Source organism: Littorina saxatilis, linkage group LG12 (genome assembly GCF_037325665.1).
Source record: "Littorina saxatilis isolate snail1 linkage group LG12, US_GU_Lsax_2.0, whole genome shotgun sequence".
NCBI lineage: Eukaryota > Metazoa > Mollusca > Gastropoda > Littorinimorpha > Littorinidae > Littorina > Littorina saxatilis.
Window position 1 is genome coordinate 18,655,228 of NC_090256.1, and position 19,687 is coordinate 18,674,914.

The window sequence follows — 19,687 nt, forward strand, 5'->3', positions numbered from 1 at the left end:
CGTGCTTTTTCTACACTTCATAAAACGTGGATTCAAGGGACACAAACGTTTATTTCTGGTTAAAAGCATTTGATGAACAGCATTCTCATCCAGATCCAGAATTTTTCATCAAACACACAATCTCAATGGTATTCGCACTCTGCACACAAACATCCCTTGAGAAGCTTGGTCGCAGTCACGAAAGATGAAAGAAAACGAATACAATTCAGTATAGAGCTCCATTCACCTCGTTTACAGGATTTTCTTTCTTCACAACACTGTAAGTACATCTGTTTATGATTTTAAAGAAAGAAAGAAAGAAAAAAGATATGCCTGCTGAATGTGTAAGTATTACAATGTACTGAGCACTGTGATACATGATCTAAATATTTTGCTGTGAACACACACGCATATATTTATGATACAAAGAGGACTGCATTCAACACAGCGTAATGCCAGTGTTTTCCGACTTGTACCACAAAAATTATTATGGAGCAAGGACATTTGTACTACCTGAACTGATGTCCCTGTTTCAAAGGTATTTCGCTTCTCTGAGCATGCTTCATCCAAAAAGTTGCTCATAGGCACAAGAACAAGAATCATTTCCCACCAGCGCTCCTGCCTTCATAACAAAAATGATATGAGCATGAATATCAACACAACAACAAATCTTTACTTCATGCAGAATTCACTAAAAGTTCACATATTATCGAACAAATTCATGTTAAAAATAGATTGAATTAAAAGTAACAACATAAAAATAATGGTTGCATGCTAAACAAATTTGATCAATACTTTCCGACGTAACTATTAAGTTTCTTAATGAAAATGACAAGTTATCGTAGCTGTAACAATCATCAAAACAAACTAAATAGGAAAAGATATATATATATATATATATGGGTGCCGATAACGAACCACAACATAATATATCGTGATACATTGTACACTGTTTTTGAAAGACATGTTTTCCTGGTGTTTTCCTCTCAAAGCACATATTTCAGTGTGTGTAATGGAGACTAATAAAACGTTTTTGGTCCAGAAATACCTCTGGCTCATCTAAATTTTGCCATAATTCACAGCTGAGCAAAATAAGTTACTGAGGTTCACCCAAACCTGAAAATATTTGAACATTCTCCACTGCTACATTTCAGGTGTTTTTTTTCTTTTTGGGTCATTATTTGTTTAAATGTTATAAACCTTTGGGAGGGAGGGGGAGAAGGGTGGTCAGTAAACAGTTAAATATGGATGAGAATAGCAATCTACAAAAATACAACCATTGTGAGACACAGAACAGGCTTAGGAGTGACATCTACAGATCTGGTAGTTATACAGAAGGTTGCGAGAAATAATAACGTTCAGAACAGTGAAGCAATGAAGTGACGTAAAAGAAGCATTCACCTGTTATTCCTAAATCAAACGCATCTTCTCTACATAAATTACAAAAGTGTACATGTCTAGTATGCCAGAAAAAAAGGAAAAGTAAATCAAAATAAAGGCACACAAAAATGAGTCTGTTATAAATCGTACCTTGTACAGCAGGGATGAAAAGAAAGAAAAAAAATGCTGTCTTAATTTTTGCATGAAATATTACAGAACACAGTAAATCACAAAATGTCTTGAAAAGAGCTCCTTTGTTTTTAATTTAATGCCAACTCTGCATAAAAAGTGGCTCGTCGGCTGTTGATTTCAGTAGGTGTTGAGATAGACAAACTGTGGAGATAACTCTGTCGGGCTTGTATGGGTTTTTAAAGAGTGAATACTCTTGCTTTCAGTGCAGCTAGCTTTCCTTTCTTTCTTTCTTTCTTTATTTGGTGTTTAACGTCGTTTTCAACCACGAAGGTTATATCGCGACGGGGAAAGGGGGGAGAGGGGATAGAGCCACTTGCCAATTGTTTCTTGTTCACAAAAGCACTAATCAAAAAATTGCTCCAGGGGCTTGCAACGTAGTACAATGTATTACCTTTCTGGGAGAATGCAAGTTTCCAGTACACAGGACTTGACATTTCTTACATACTGCTTGACTAAAAATTTTACAAAAATGGACTATATTCTATACAAGAAACACTTAACAAGGGTAAAAGGAGAAACAGAATCCGTTAGTCGCCTCTTACGACATGCTGGGGAGCATCGGGTAAATTCTTCCCCCTAACCCGCCGGGGGGGGGGGGGGGGGGGGGGGTAGCTAGCTTTCCCCACGTGCTTCTTGTCCATGTGTTTCAGACACACCCCTCGCAAGTGACCGAGCTACAATGTCTGAAATACAGTGTGACTCAATAAAAGCAAGTGTATAGTCATGACTTTCTCTCCACCCATACAAACACAACAGAGTTATTTCCGACCGACGTCTATTGAAGTATGCTCCACATAAAAGCCTAAATAAAGATCTGTAGTGCCAGACATGATGGGTTACACAAAAAGAATTTAGGTACCTTTAAGGCACAATATTAGGTGAAGTCTATAGTCTGGCAGCGGAACAAAATTCAGATGTGGATGGAGCAGTTGGAGTGCAGGGACGGGGCGGTGTGAGAGCACAACGGGACAAGGAACAGGTGTAAAGACGGAAAAAAACAAATTATATATATATATAGGTGAAGGGTCACGACAGGGCAGCCAGGGATCAGACTGGAAAGTACATTGTATTAATTACCATAACTAAACATTAGAGTTAATTAGGCAAAATGTACAAACTGAAATGTTATGGTTTAGCATGATGATGATTGCATATAATATGACAATGAAAGCCACATTTAATCTTAATTACTGTTCACATTTCAGTTACACTTCTGTATTATTTGTTGTTGTTGCCGCTGTGCTACTCACAATAACAAAATGAATGTCAACAGAATAACAGCATCAGACTTAGCTGAACCTTAGTGTGTGTGCACTTCCACATTGAAACTTTAAAGCCACTATTTTTGCACTTTATTATTTATACAGTTTATAGTGCAAAAAAATGATGATCCCTACTAAAATGTATAAATCTGAACCAATCTGCACACAAAAAGTTTGATTGAAAAGAAACATAGGAGCATTTACAAAAGATCTCTTAACTGTAAGCAGAATTTACAGCATTCCTGAATACTACATTGAAACCACTTGTAAATGTGTAGCAGAACGATTCAGGTCTGTTATATCCTCCTAAGGTTTCAAATGTTCTTTTAGCACAACACTCACTCCTGTCAACCAGGTTGGCAGTTAATACTGCTTGTGATTAGTTTAAACATCCATTTTTATCTGAAAACCCAATTTTACAACCATAATTTTTTTATTAACTTTTACAGCGTTTATTCTTAGCATTAAGGAATGGTTCCCACAGTAGCCGGCTGACAGTCACAGTTCAATGAAGACGTTGATTTTTGGCCAACGATAATTATATGTATAGGTTACAACACGAGTGGTTTTTTATATGGCTTGCATTTCAGTCAAGACCCAGCGGATGAATATCATCGGGAGACACGAGCCTTTGGCGAGTGGCTCTCGATTGATATTCCCGCTGGGTCTTGACTGAAATACAAGCCATATAAAAAACCACGAGTGTTGTAATCTGTATATCCCATTCTACCATCAAACACAAAGTGTAGACTACTAGCGGCACTGTTGCGATCTGTGGAGTGTGAAACAGTGTTTTCAGCGAGACTTGGCCTTTTTGCAACCTTAAACTAAGTGACCGTCGCTGAAAAAATAAAACGAATGAGTGCATCTATAAGTACGCGGTAACACTACTTTCAGACCGTTTAAAAGCTTTAAGTAAAGGTTCATAAGTTGCAAGAAAGTAATGAAGTCGTATAGAAATCCATTTAGTTGAAGCGCACAATTCTTTTGCGTTTCAGGTCGGCGGAACGGGGAAACCGGTTTGGCCCCCATTTGGCTTACTCGACTCGATTCAGAATCGATTCCACGTTGTTTTTTTCGAACGCATTATTATACAATTAGTCTTATTGACAGAGAAGCAAATTTTAGGGAACACATATGTAGATTTAACCATTTGCTCCCTATTTGAAATGTATCTACATGTTTTGCGAGTGTGTTTGCATGAACCTAAACTGGTATGGGTGCGAGGAAAACAGGACCCAAGTCTGTCACCGCCGCTTGATTGCATTTTGAAAGAATATGACTGGATTACGGAAAAATACACACATGTTAAGTTCTTAGATACCTTCATCGCCAATGTGGACTTACTGCAGGGCCAGGCAAAAGAGTAGACTTGCTCGCAAAACACGTGAAACAGCTGATGATAGCGAAGCCCAACCGTGCCAGGTAAGGACGGTCTGACAGATTCTCAAAAGTCGTCTGCTAACGAAGCAAGGGGAGGGTACTCGTGTTTTTGTTTTGGTTCGCTAGCATCTGGTTATCTTGTAAGTTGAATGTTCGTTTTTTCCCACCTGCATTGCTTTCATAATGAAAGAAACGTTTGCTTATTGCATCTCATACATCAGATCAGTTCTGAGATTCATTTTTGCGTGCAACTGATATGGTTTTCTGAGCCGTGCAATACGATTTTGGAACTTCATACAAATGTGTCACATTGTTCGGCGCGAGGTCAAAGGTCGGGAGCAAAGTAGTTCTTCGCCCAAATCGGAATCTGCACTATCATATATTTTTTTGAGTCCATGATGTATTTATTGAGCTATAAAAATACAACATATATACCCATACTGAAGTAACAGAGACAAAGAAGGGAGGTCATGGGATATATATATATATATATATATATACATGTATATATATGTGAGGCATCTACATCAGAACAGTTGCATGTGACCTATAGTTTTAGAGTGAACAGAGTCTAAAAAACAGTAAAGTTAACCAAACATGATGTTTTGTTTAACATTGACAAACCCTGTATGCTGTATGGAATGTTTCAAACTGTTTCCCGCAGCCCTGTCTGTCGATCTGTACTGTCAGTAAACAAACACAAAATGTACTCGCACGAGCGCACACACCTAAGTTCTAGATACATGTTGAAATAAACAGAAAACCAATAATATCATCTGTTCCTTACTTCTACCATTTGCACAGGTTAAAGCGAATCAATACATTTAAAAATGTGCAACTAGTTCATGTGCAATCCAGTTGGATTCTCCTGAACATTCAATACTCCATTGCATCTTCTTTAAACTGGGAGAGAAATTTACGTTGCAAAATCTATTCTGAGTCAAGTACTAAAAGCTGTATTAATGCCCCAACTTAACTGACAAATGTGAAATGCATGCATCTGTGTCCACAAACAAAAAAATACAAATATTTGGCAAAAAGTAAAACACAAGCGATATTCAAGGAATAAAGAAGGAACAAAGTAAAGAAACAGAACTATCACTATAACTTGTCACTGTTAGAAACCAATATGACATCACACGAACACATACACAAACATACCCCTAACAAAACCAAGTAAAACATCAGCTAATATGACTTCATGTTCTTGAAAAACACAAAACCAATATCAAGACATCCATCTGCATTGCACTTAAATTTTGAAACAACGGGCGCGCCTGTCAAGACAACAGTGATTAAAATAAAGTTTCCCCCCTTTGTCATTGAAGCTATGTGCTGTAGCAAAAATAGTACCACACTTTCGGGACTATAGGGCGCAACTTTTTCCTCACAACTTTTAACCCTGCGCCATACTGAGTGATATCGCCTTGTGTATATCTCATTTTGCTAAAAAAGAGTCGCACATTGCGGAGAAAATGTATTTCCAATCTGCATACTTCCTTTGACTTGCGGCCAATACACTGGAAGCGCCTATTGTGTGGATTTTTCTCATTTTAACTTTTAAAGTCAGGGAATTGCGCTTTTTACAACGAAGTGCCTTGTAGTCACAAAAATATGATAAAAGACTTGAAAATGACCACAGCTCCGAATCTACAAAACAATTCTGGAAATAGCTGAAGTAAATGAACTTTCTATACAAATCAAATAAAGTTACAGCACAGTGACTCAAACATCAAATAATTACAGTCACTGTCTCCTCAAGTGAAAACATGTCCTTTTTCAAATGAAGTGCATCACTTGTGTGACCATACACCCAGAAACCAAACAGAAAAAAAATCTGACGGGTATGGAGATGAAGTTTGCAAAAGGAGAAAAAATATCCTGTACTTAGAGGCCTGAGCTGCTTTACTTGTGATATAATTGATAATTGAAATTAACTGCTAGCTGTTCGGATTAACTGTGATCATGTTAAGCGATGCATACTTCTGGGGTCAAACAACAAACCAAGCTGCTGGGATCACTATGAGCACTCGGTACTAAAAATGGTGTCACTGTCAGACTGCAAGAAATGGAGCACTGTCCAGAATCAAATGCAGGGAGGTAATTTTTTTTAAATGCAAAAAAAATTGGGAGTACAGACAATGCTGACCTCTAATGAACCTTTGAAGTCATGGTGTTGGACTAAGACTAAAACAATTCAATTAAGACTAAGAGTATGAGCAAACTTTTTACCATTAAACAGATTAAAACCACATCAGTAATTAAAAACCAAACTTTCTACATTAAGAAGAGTAAGGAGGGGGGGGGAGGGATACTGAAGTGAAAAAAAGGTGTTACAAATTGACGGTCTTCAAAAGTTGGGCAAACCAAAGTAGATGTAGTTAGTGATAAAATTTGAGTTTCAAAAGGAGTAACAAAAAAATGAGTAAACACAAACCCTTGATCGGATTCACTCGTTGGAATGAACATCGCTCAAACACAAGTGCTAAATATAGGACAGCCTTTGTGTGTGTGTTGTGTGTGTACGTGTTTGTAGGCAAAAGCTTTACAAAAATCATGTCTTTGTATTCCACAGTGCATTCTACACATTTTTGTACAGGTGCAACTTTCACAATCCTTAATTCCTTAAACAATCCATCATGAAATCAAGTCAAAATGAGTTACTTCCCTTCGGGTCTCATTTATCCCTGACCGGATGCCTTTGTTTACCTTCTCTGGAGAAGAAATCGATTTTTTTTTTATATACATATTTAGAGCTTTTCGTAATGTGTTATCGATATTACCTGCTATTCCGACTTGGTCGTGTGACAGACGTTTTCTTCCACACGAGATTACGTTGATTGTCTAACGAAGCCGTCAGGCTGAGTTAGACATCAGCTAATCGAGTGTGGAAGAAAACTCTGTCACACGACCAAGTCGGAATAGCATTTATGTCTCACAGCTTCAACAGAGGAGAGAACAAACACGTTTTGCGTACTCAAGCTTGACAAACCTAAACACAGGAGCAGCCATTGTGGAGAGATCTACTTTTTGACGGAAGTGAACGAACAACTATGAATGACGTCTCGATGTGAATGACGTCACAGTCATCGTTACAGTCTGTATCTTTTGAAGCATCGCATTCTTCATGACATGTTTCTGTGTCTGCATCCGCGAAATGTTTGTTCTTTTCGGGGTCTTTGTCATCTATGTTCAGAACTCTGTCCTTCTAGTTTCAGACTATGTAACAGGCCTCCTGAGCGAGCCGCTTTCCAAGGGCAGCTAAATTCGCGTATGGAAACAGTTGTGTCGTCTGGGATGCCGTTCTCAGTATTCTCAGCGTTGAAGAATTTGTAAAGAGAAGAAACGATAACAGCAGGAGAAATAAAAGTCGTGTGTGCATTTTGGGGCTTTTGGAGGGACGATTTCGAGTTTGAATCCGTTCTTGCACATGCTCCAAAGCGTGTAACATACAATCTTGCACACGTTTGCTTTAGTGGTGGCAAAGAAGGAAAGCGCGTGACATAAGCAGATTTGCGATCGTCGATAATGATTTTTCATGGTGTTGTGTAATTTTAAAATTACAAAGGAAAATTTGTTATGTAAGACAGTTTGAAGCGAGCTATCTTTCGTGGATGTATTTAATTTACTGTGCAAACACCTCTAAGTATGGCAAAAGTGTCACGTGATAATCAACTTTGTCACGTGATCATAACAAAATGGCTACGGAGCGGACGATACTTTTTCCGTAACCAGTTGGTACTGATGCAACAATATCACGGTCTCCTTCCCACAGCAGTCTCATAATTTCGACTTGTTGACCTTAGAACGATGTCTTTATCATAACTGTGAAGAACACAACGGAGATCACTGTCGAAGTCGGCCATTCTGCAATCACGTTCGTCTTTTATCAGAAACATTAGCGAAAAACATATGGGAGATAACTCTGTGTTCTTGTTTTGATAGATTTCGGCTTTTAGCTCCGCTTTTTTCCCTTTAATCCGCGTAGTAATTATCCATCCTGTCAGAGAGACATGAGCGATAGCGTGGACCGATGATTATCAGAATGTAAACACCACCACATATCTATTCAAGCTTGTACACAGGATGACGGGCGAAGTGGCGCAGTGGTAAGACGTCGGCCTCCTAATCGGGAGGTCGTGAGTTCGAATCCCGGTCGCTGCCGCCTGGTGGGTTAAGAGTGGAGATTTTTCCGATCTCCCAGGTCAACTTATGTGCAGACCTGCTAGTGACTTAACCCCCTTCGTGTGTACATGCAAGCACAAGACCAAGTGCGCACGGAAAAGATCCTGCAACCCATGTCGGAGTTCGGTGGGTTATTGAAACACGAAAATACCCAGCATGCCAACCCAACGAAAGCGGAGTGAAGCTGACTATGCTCTCAGAGTATAGTTTGGGGAACCCAAATGGGCAAACAAGCTCACACGTCACCAGAATTTCTGGAATGCTGAAGAAGAAGAAGAAGAAGTACACAGAATAAGAGTATCCTTCAAATCGACAGATTGACTGCTCCCTGCGTAGAGTGGGAATTTGTTGTTGAATTAATATTGTTGCTAACACTTATAACAATCTGCTAAATTCATCAGCATCAAATCTTTGCCTAGCATAGAATTGCAGCCATGCTATTGATTTATGGTATATGCCCAAGTGAAAGTATGCTCTTAGTCTTATTCTTGTGAGAGCTTGGACAAATCTGTGGGGGTGAACATGAACGTGGGAAGGACGGTACCTTATGGTGCTAGCAAATGTGGTTTTTCTTTTGATTGAACAGTGCTGTGAATACATGCAAACCACAATTATAAACCAGTGATTCATGTGTTGTCTGATCTCCGAGCATACGTTCTGATTCCCCTAGTGTGTCACACATCCATCTTATCAAGTATGTTGTACTGTAATTGTCTATCTCCTTCTGTCCTGCTACACTTGCATGCAACACTGGACATACAAAAAAATCAGAAAAATAATACACACCATTATTATATTTTGAGAATTGTGCTGAATAGACAGAGAAATAAAATGTATTCACATCATGTACAAACTACACTGCAATGAACCCTTCGTGACAATGATGTACAGGCGCAAAACAAATTAGGCCTAAAAAAAAATAGGTGTGGTTACGGTAACCCGACCGACCCTAGTTTTTAGGCCCGACCCTAATCTTTTTTTTTGGATCGTCTGAAAAAACCCAAAAAAAAACGCATCCAAAATAGAGCTGTTTGCGCTCAAACAGCAGACGACAGAAGGGAGGTAAGCTCAAAGTACTGTTTATAGTTATGTTGGGCAAAAACATGGATTGATGAGAAGAAATGAACTGTGAAACATCATAGAGAGGGGAGAGAAAAAAAAAAGCCGACCTACCGACCCTATTTTTTCACCCTATGTTACCGTAAACAGACCTCTTTTTTTTTTGGCCTTATAGAAACTGATTCATGAGCGCAAGAGGGGCAGAGCTCAGAGACTGCAAATCACAAGATTTGTGTTATGTTGATTTTTTCAAAGCTGCATGGTGACAATTAAACACAAGAAAAGGCTGGTCTGTGTTTTCATCATCACATGAAGCAGACACAGAAGGAACATACCATGCAGACAAATCACTTTGAATTCCCCATCAACTGAGCACAGGGAGTGATTCTCTCCTCAAAGAAGTCATAACATCCCTCTCACATACACAAATGAATAAACATGTATTCCAGTCCGGGCAAAAGGGTGAAACTGTCAATGTCATGCCACAGTCAGTTTCTGTTTTTCTCAAAGACTAGCAAGCGTTGCTTATAAAATTTTGAGTTAAAAAAAATCACACATTCATCTTCAAATTTCTCCGTAATGATACACAGTACTGATGAAAGCTTTGAGAAAAAGAGAAACTGGGCGAAAGTGACACGACACAGTCTTGGCATCGCCCTTCTTTCTTCACCCTCCGTCACACAGTTGCTGAAGTTAACTCGTGGGAGACACAATCACTTGCACAACAAAGCTCTTGGGGATGTGGGCGTCCTCGATCCGCAGTTTATCATTGAGCAACTTGCCGCCAAAGAACCAGCGCTGACGCTCCGGTTCCACGCCTTCCTTCTCGTGAAGAAGTCTTTTCACTTTTTGCACTGTGTCGGTGGTTCGAACCACCACCTTCAGGTCCTTGGACAGGTGCGAGAGACGCAGTTTGATGGGCACCTCTGTACCCGGGGAAGAGTTGGCGTCCGTGTCAGCGCCCGCGTCACTCTCGCTGTTATCCTCGATCAGGTTGGTCGGGGCACTGAGGACGTACACAGGCAGCTGGTACCGGTTCCCCAACTCATCGTAGCAATCCAAAAGGGTGCCTGCAGGATGCGAGAAGATTAGAATTAACGCATGAATCTTTGTCCAGGAAACAAAAAAGTTGAGGCATCCACCTCATTTATGCAAGATAATTTACTACATCATTGATAGGCTTCCATTTGAAACTGCTCAGTTGTCATCATGGATTTGACGCCCTACCAAAGCCTAATTGAAGCACAAAGGAGCAAAGCGATGTGATTTCAAAATGGTTTTGTTATCTTCACATGTTTCAGTTCACTTACTTGCAAAGGTCAATTCCCAAGAAATGTGTTTCCATGTTCCTATCTTATCCCTCTGCTCCTTTTTAAAGAGTTTTTTTTCTTTCACATATATATTTTTCTTCTTGTTTGCGTGATTGCAAGACAGCATACTCACAGTCACATTCACAACAATTTTTTTTCTCTCCAAAAAGCAGTGTTTGGAATTCACTGACCTAGCCCGGAAGACTATTTCCTGCATCAAATTACATCATGCGATCGATGTCCTCTGTTTGCATGAAACAATCGTCTCGGTGTTTTGCAGACGCCATATCTTTCCTACTTACAAAAGACACATGGCTAACAGAGACTCGTTGAACATGTATCATTGTAATTCAATCAAGTTTGCGTTTTAATGAAACAGATCCTGTGATTGGTCAGAATGCCCCAACTCATTAAAAATTACCGGTCATTAATTGTCGATAACCACTCGCTAAAAATCTATTAACAACCTGCTGGCGAGGCGCATTGACACAACCTCAACTAGTCTCGGTTAGCTTTGAGGGTCATTTTACAAATAGGAAATATGAAGGCCAACGAAATACCGAGACCATAAGGTATGCGAAGTGATGACGTCGAATACGTGACGTAAGTTGATGCATGAAATCTTCCGGACTACGTCAGTCAATTCCAAAGATCGCTTTTGTGATGAAAAGAATTTGTTTTAGAGTTTGCTGTCTAGAAACCCGTCAAAAAAGAAGTGAAAATGTGTGTGAAAGAAAACAAAACAGGAGCAGAGTGATACCATAGGAATACAGAGACATATTTCTTGGGACTTGACCCTTGCAGGTAGGTGGACTGAAAGTAGTGTGTGAACAGAACAGAACCAATTCTGTCTGTTTACAACCGCATGAAAGCAGGAAAGAGATCATCGTCAGATTGAATTACAATAACATTAACATGCTTCCATTTGAAACTTCTCGGTCTTCATCGGGGATTGACGCCCTCCCAAAGTCTCATTGAAGCCCTCCGTCGCTTCGCTCCGTCGGGCTTCAATTAGCTTTTGTCGGGCGTCAATCCCTGATGAAGACCTCGAAATTTCAAATGGAAGCATGTTAATGTGTAAATGCGCCTCACTAGCAGATGTTCAAAGAGTAGATTTACTGTGTTCATCGAGAATTGATCACCAGTCATCTGATGGATCAAAGAATCTGTTTCATTCTAAATCCACCTTGATTCAATAACATTAACAGTAAAAAAAAAAAAAAAAGTTTAACGTAACCAAGCGCTTCTGCCGTGCTAAGAGGTAAAACTTATTACAAAAGATGCCACCAGCCAAACACTGCTCATTTAGCCATTAATATGACTCCTGATAACTCCAAAGAGCCCAAAACTGCAAATTTGTTTGTGGCAAATCACGCAAAACGTACTTTTTGAAAATGCCAGTCATGATGCGTCACACTGACAGACAGTCCTCAAAATGATGATTCTGATGTAAGAGGATTTCGTAGAAGCAGTGCTGACTATAAAACTGCAGAGATGATCAAGAAAGCTATAATGCCACTTACCTGCTTTTACTTTTAAAAACTTGAACTCAACACATTTTTTGCCTGAAATATCTTTCCCGCTTTAACATCACACTGCCCACCCCACAGAAAAGAACAGAAAGTCTTCATACTAAACTTTGTCAAAGTATGTTTTAAAGACTTGTTGGGAAATATAATTATAAGAGACACTGACCATGTGGCAAAGATATGTTAGCCCCATCCACGATGGCCTGCGCCAAGGCATGATCACCAGTTTCCAGGGCGTAGGCTGCCGCTTTCAGTGCATCCCAAATCTCCTTCCGCCCCTCAAACGCAGGCGCTGTGTCCCAAAATTCATCTCGTTTGCTGCGCAGTTGGCCTTCTGTTAGGGGATGGTCACTCTTCCACTTTGGCTTTTCTGCTTTCAGAGGCTGGTTTCTGCCTATGGACACTGAAGACAGTAGTTCATACATGTAAATACATGTATACATGTGTCAGTTATTCAAGTAGTGTTCAAAGCATTACAGCTGTGTTTCCATTAGATAGTGATGAGATGGCGGCTGCAGAGCGGCAGCAATGTAACAGAGAGTACACAGATGAAAGAAACACACACATGTAATGATGTACCGGTAGACACACACACACATCATTTTTTAACATTACATTACAAATTCTAAACTCACATGGCAGCAGTGTACAATTTAGCTTCCTTGAAAGTAAATTTTTTTTTATTAATTAAATATGGTGGTGGGGGGGGGGGGGGGGGGGAGAGAGGAAAATGTCCCTGGATACTCTAGCCATTACTTGGCGCATCTTTTGGTATACTGTCTAATCCGGATTTGGTTGAGGGGGTCAAATAACCCATAGTCTTTTCCTCCCAGGTTGAACCCTGGTGTGCGTGCAAATTTATGAATAAATCATACATAGTACAAATAGTAAGCATATCGTCCCGGGTTTATTTCGATTCAAATTAATCGCATCAAAATATCCGTTGCAATTTCCTGTTCGCAAACACGTTTCACGGAATTCACACTCACAGCACACGTATGCGTGTGTTCGCCACCATGCTCCCTCCCCAACATTCGCATCATATCTGACAGCTGTGATGATACCTCTACTAAAAAAAAAAAAGTAACTAGAACTGACATGTAATTGAATCACTCCAAGACTTTGTCAGTTTGTACTGTTACTAAAAGCTATGGAAAGATATTGTTACATTCACTCGTGAGGAATAGATATATATATGGGATAGAGGTATAAAGGGTTGCTCAAGGGAAAACATAAAAATGATAAAATAAAATTGTATGAATATATTTCAGTTATACAGCTGGTGTAACAGCCTATAGAGTATAGGAAAGAAAGTCGGTCCCTAATCTATAGGTTCTGGGTCAGTGGGTGTTACTTTTTTCACCTCGACCCCCCTGGGAAAGAGCTTTACTCAGCCGTGAAGCCAACAGGAAGTTACCAGCGTAACACAAACAGTCCAGAGTACATAGAATAAAACGATCAAGGGTGCGCAGGCTGCATGGGTTTCAGACTGCCTTCACTGTTCTACATGGTACAGTATTCTCAATCTCAGCCTTAAATCTGTTTATGGTAAATACCCCCCCCCCCCCTTCCCTTCCCCAAAGAGCCATAAATAAACTTCAGCTTTATTATGTTTATACAACACTACATGTATCAACTATCATTCTATGCAGCCAAGATATGATCTCTCATTCTCAATCAGATTCAGTGATATTGATAATGCAGATCATCTATATTGATGGATAGTACACAAACTGTTCACTCTTATTATTATGTCTTTTAACTCTCAGGTGTTCCTCTGCATGTGTACGTGAGTGTGTGTTTTTGTATGTGACTGTGTAACTTCCCCAAATAACCCCTCTCTGAGTGTTTTCAAGTAAGAGTGTGAGTCTATGAATATGACCGACTGTACAAGTGTACGACTACGATAGAAATGAAAACAAAATTACACATGTAAGCTGAGTAGAAATTGGGCTTTAATAACACTAAACAAAAAAAAGCCAGCAAGCATAGGTTGCGACATAGGCTACTGATCAAATTTCTGCTGAAGCAACTTAACTGATTATCAAAAATGACGTAACGAATAGGCTACACATGCGTGTTAATATCAATATCGCACTTTTTTTTCTCTAGCCACTGTTGTTACCACTTCTGCGGATTCAGTTATAGGTATAACGATATCACCAACGGTACTAAAAATAAAGGCATAGTGAAGAAATGATCGCTCGAATGTGCCGTAATTTGTCAACAGCCCAACCACCATTTAACTAACCACAAAGCCATGACAGAAACAGGTGCTTGCTCGCTGGAACGCGGAACTAAAACAATCGTGAATCAAACGAATTTTGTATCGTATGCTGTACCTGTGATGTCCGAAGACTCTCCAGATGGTGGACCGTGGTCCCTGTGACTTCCAATACACCCACCCATACTCTGAGGATGGGTGGGGGTTCTGAAACACTTTTTTGGAATCCCCTTCTTTCTCACAACAATCCCGGAGCTATGACGTCACGACAGAGGCACTGTCAACAAAGGCTAACTACTGTAATCGTGCATGGAAATAAATTTGGACGATTACGATGAACACCTTTTGTTCATAAATAAGCCCTGAGCTTCGAATGCGATAAATTCCACTTCATAATCATGTTTTGTGCTGGTAAGTCTCAAAGGATGCAAATTGAACTGTTTTGGAACAACAACCAAGTGAGAATATACCACATGGTAACTTTCAAAATTCAGACCTAGAGAGGATAATTATAATGCAGAATGGAGGATTTGTGTGTCGGTGCTCGAAAAAAAAATGTATGGAGTTGCTACTGCTTCTGTCCAGGTCTACTACATAAAACAGCCCATTATATATTATAAACATTTGAGTTTTGTTTTTTGATAGCTAGTGAAAGCTGCGTCAGTTTTACCGAGTCACAAGTCCCGAGGCTCAGCACGACTCATGACTCGCGTCAGTGCCCGGTGGTGGTAGTTTTGATTTGTACAGCAACTGTATTAACTATTTCACCACCAATATCTTTGCCACACACACACACATACCTTACATCAGCATACTGACACACAGTGACACACACACACACACACCGCGACTCAGTGACACACAAACCAGGGCCGGACCCAGGGGGGGGTTCCAGGGGTTCCGGAACCCCCCCCCCCCCCCCCCCTGGAAAAAGCATGTAGCTTGCTTTGAGTGGGTTTTTTTTTAATTGTTTTTTTTAAAATAAATGTTGTGTGTCTCTAACAAATTTTATTCAATGTGAAATCCGATGAGAAACTAAAGTACCCCCCCCCCCCCCCCCCCAATGCTGCTCTTAACCCTAAAAACAAGGCCCAGAATGCACCAGATTGCACAGATTTTAACCGTTTTTTCAAAAATTTTCCGGGGGAGCATGCCCCCGGACCCCCCTAGTTCGCGCGCCGCTGCTTTGCAGGCGCGCACTTGTGGCTTCGCCACTTCGCTGATTTGCCCCCCCCCCCCCAAAAAGGAGGACCCCCCCCCCCCCTTACAACTCATTTGGTCCAGCCCTGCAAACTAACACACACACACACGGCACAAGCACAACCTGCGGGCATTTTGGTTTATTTCAAGTTGCAGCAAATCCAACAGCAAGAAAACATGACAAGAAGAGCGTAAAATGATGTTTCAACTGAATCGAATGAAGGTGAAATTACTAACATAAAAAATAGAAAAAACAAACAGGCTAACCTGAAACCCGTAAATAAGCGCTTGTTTTGGCGGAATAGGCGGGGTAGCAGCAGTGGGAGGTCCGACTGATAAAGGGATGGGGGAGGGGCGCTAGCTGTGTGTGGATGATGTGTGTGGCCCGGGGGGGGGGGGGGGGGGTCACGTCCAAGCAAGAAATGATGATGAGCCGGTTAGACAGAAGGTAACGTACTATGGGCAGAATATACCTGCGCAGTCAGCGGCACAGACGACGCACTGCATATCATTTTATGCTGCGTTGGGGATTATGACGAATACTTGGCCTGTTCAAGTTTCTTTTTCACGCAACGGGGTGTAGCGGGCTTGGATAATCTGTAGTGCGTCGTCTGTCCTGCTGAACTTGTTACATAGGTAAGCGCCAGGCCTTAACTTGAAGAGGAGGGCGGGATTATGATGGTTGTTTTGGAGGAGTAGCTCAGTATGTGTGCGTCCATGTGCGTGTGTCTGAGAGAAACTGACTCCGGTGTCAGTGTGTGGGTGTGTGTGTGTGTGGTGTGTGTGTGTGTGTTTGTGTGTTGTGGGAGGAGGTGGGATGTTTGTCGGACTGCACTGTTTGTCCCTTTGCATCAGCTTCCTTGAATTTTGGACAGGCTATTTTGAATATTGTTCGTCAGTATCAGGGCTGGACCTAGCCCTGTATGAGAAGGAGGGGCGGGCGTCCCGCAAAATGAGTCAGGGGTACACTGGGGCTGGCCAAGTACCCCCTCCCCCCAGATGCCACTGAAACTGATTTGACTCAGTCGGGTATTCAGTTTTGGTCCGTCCTCACGGTTGAGAAAAAAAGTTTTTATCAGCCGGCGTTCATCCCCGCGGGTCAAAGTTGACATCAGGCGTGCATCACCGCAGGTCAAAGTTGGTACACTGAACTGCACAAAAAGTTAAGGATAGTTTTCATAGGAATATAGCGCAGATGTTAAAAAGCAGTGTGTTTTGGTCAGAAACAGGGCATATGTGTATTTGAAGATCTGCCTTTCGTCTGCTCAAAAATAGGTTTTTGTGTTCAGTGTATTAGGGGTGCAATTGTTTTCTTCCATTCAGCTTCGAATTTCTTCCCTTTGATTATTTGTTTTGACATCAGTCGTCACACTTGTGTAGTCTGTTTTCCATGCACGGTGACTCGGTGATTTCCTTTAGTCAAAGTCTTTGTCGACTACTGGCAACTTCGTCTCCTGTGGAAATAATAAACCCAGAGTGAGATCATATTTTAGTACAGTATGAACGAACTGTGTTTTTCGAGCAACAATGATCACATTCGCACTTTCACACACGCGGGCAAACGCACACACTCTTTTTTATGCAAACAAAGGCAAGAACACATTCAAATACACACCGCTGTGACGCGCCTATCAATGCAGATCTATGCACAAACACCGGCATTTCTCTCAGCCTCAAATATCCGAGTCCGCCCAATACAACCCGCCACTGGACTGACTTGTGATCGAAAGGTCGCTGGTTCGAATCCGGGCCGGGACGGGCACAGGTCAACTTTATGTCGCAGTGCAGACCCAGAGACGCGGGTATCCATCTCCCACCCCCGTGTCACCACAGTGGCACGTAAAAGACCTCGGTCATTCTGCCACTATAAGTGCAGATGGCTGATACCACCTAAACACGCATACACTTGTGTATCTCATCTAAAGTCGGACATGCCCCTAATGGCTTTGCCGTGAGGGCGTAAAACTTGAATTTCTCTCAATACAACCCGCCCAAGTCAGTTCCACCCCAACTTGTCCAATAACACAGACACAGTCACACGCACGCCCGCAAGCACGCACGCCGGCACGCTCGCCGCCGGCACGCACGCACACTCTGGCACGCAGTATGCGTACACACTGACACACTGCACACACACACACACACACACACACACTCAAATCTCCAGTACATGGGGTATCTCCAGTTAACTGGGAATCACTGTCACGTCACCATGCACACATACACAAACACACACACACACACACACACACACATTATCACCCATCCACCCGCAAAAACACCCTTTGCTCGCTTTCATAAATACATAGTAGCCTATATACCTGTTCAAACGGCTTCAAAAACCGAACGGCCAGAACGAGTGTGTGGAGGAAGATGGACAGGTCAGTAGCGATGGACAGGACCAGTTGGTGCACGTGGAAATGGGTGGACAGCAGTGACCAGAAAAGTGCCAGCACACAACACATCTCCAGGCAAACCCTCACACTTTGTCTGCAAAAACACACTTTTCGTACTAGACCATAACATTCGTGTCAATAGTGGACTGAATATATTGCGGATGTCCGGGAATAGTGAGGGTGTGTGTGTGTGTGTGTGTGTGTCACGTGTGTGTGTGTGTGTGTGTGTGTGTGTGTGTGCGCACAGCGATTCCTAGTTAACTACATGTACCCTTGATAAATGTTTATAAAACTTTCAGGCATCGAGACACACTGACACACACACACACACACGTGACTGTGACTTCCCTTCCGTTGCCTCTATTTTTGAGTTGCGCTCAGGTCGAAAAGCAGGAAAGATTGTTCGCGACCCCTCCCACCCGGCAAACCACTTCTTCGAGCCTCTTCCATCTGGTAGGCGCTACAGAGCTTTGAAAGCCAGAACTAGTCGCTTTCGCTCTAGCTTCATCCCCCATGCTGTACTGACAACTCCTGTAGAGAAGACGTTGTAATATACTGTAGTTATAGGATTGGGGGGGGGGGGGGGGGTTCTTTTGTTACTTAGTCCTTTCACTGCATTCCATTACTGTTCTCATAACTTGTGATAGTGGAAGTATGTGCAATGTGGAATGGTCCTTATTTTTTAGGTGCTCGAGTAGTTCTGTGATGGTAGTAGTTTTGTGCAATGTGACTCTAGGTTCAGGTGCTTGAGTAGATCTGTGATAGTCTGTTAATACTGTTGTTTTAAACTGTCTAACTGGCTAGATTATGATTATATAATTTTATGTGATGATCTGACTAAATGATAATAATTACGTGTACTACTTACTTTTAAATGGATTATAATTTTTAGGTATTGTTCTAGTATTCCCTAATGTTGCATTGATATTACTGGCACCCCTTTTAAACTGATATGGTTTTTACCTTTACAAGGCGACGATGTGAATTTGTGATGTAGATATGTGGCTGGTTATGTGTGAGTATGTAAATAATTGTGTGTGTGTGTGTGTGTGTGTGTGAGTTGTGTCTGTGTGTGCATGACAGTGTAATGTACGTATGAATGCATGCATGGTGATGTGTGTCTGCATATGTGTCTGGTTGGTTTTTATTTTATTTTTACCGTGCCGTGCCAAGATGAAATCCTTTTGCAAAATTGGTGAATAAATATCTTGTATCACATACACACACATACATACACACACACATACACACATACACTGTGACACACACATACACACACACACACATACACACACACACATACACACACACATACACACACACACATACACACACACACACACTGACACACATACACACACACACATCATGCACACACACACATACACATACACACACACACATACACACACACATACACACACGGCACATACACACACACACGGCACACACACACACACATACACACGCGCGCACGTTTATGTCCTAAAGCAAATAATTGTACTGGCGTTTCATAATTCTAAACCCTCTATTTTAGGACATGGCAGATTGTGAACACTTTAAAACAGCGCTTACATATCACTCAATA

General features: G+C 41.3%; 2 protein-coding genes across 2 annotated transcripts in view; both read right to left on the bottom strand.

The window, feature by feature from the left end:
- Window positions 1-31: 31 nt before the first annotated feature.
- LOC138981419 (ubiquitin domain-containing protein 1-like) lies at window positions 32-14,882 on the bottom strand. Its single transcript, XM_070354333.1, has 3 exons — window positions 14,622-14,882; window positions 12,446-12,682; window positions 32-10,510 (listed from the first exon to the last, which is right to left on the bottom strand). Exons 1-3 carry the CDS (start codon window positions 14,686-14,688, stop codon window positions 10,134-10,136), a joined length of 681 nt encoding a protein of 226 aa, XP_070210434.1. The 5' UTR covers window positions 14,689-14,882; the 3' UTR covers window positions 32-10,133.
- A 952-nt stretch (window positions 14,883-15,834) lies between these two features.
- LOC138981420 (uncharacterized) overlaps window positions 15,835-19,687 on the bottom strand; it is a 28,245-nt gene continuing 24,392 nt past the window's right edge. The window contains exons 14-15 of the mRNA XM_070354334.1: window positions 18,025-18,193; window positions 15,835-17,157 (exon numbers count right to left, since the gene is read on the bottom strand). Coding sequence (XP_070210435.1) covers window positions 17,119-17,157; window positions 18,025-18,193 — 208 coding nt within the window. The 3' untranslated portion in view covers window positions 15,835-17,118. The remainder of the gene's footprint in view (window positions 17,158-18,024; window positions 18,194-19,687) is intronic.

What these genes read in the sequence shown, in the direction of transcription:
- LOC138981419 (XM_070354333.1), bottom strand. Translation starts at nt 14,688, where the DNA reads ATGGGTGGGTGTATTGGAAGTCACAGGGACCACGGTCCACCATCTGGA. An exon ending in AGAGTCTTCGGACATCACAG is followed by an intron (nt 12,683 to 14,621) that starts GTACAGCATACG and finishes TACTGTCTTCAG; the next exon opens with TGTCCATAGGCAGAAACCAG. An exon ending in TAACATATCTTTGCCACATG is followed by an intron (nt 10,511 to 12,445) that starts GTCAGTGTCTCT and finishes CGCATCCTGCAG; the next exon opens with GCACCCTTTTGGATTGCTAC.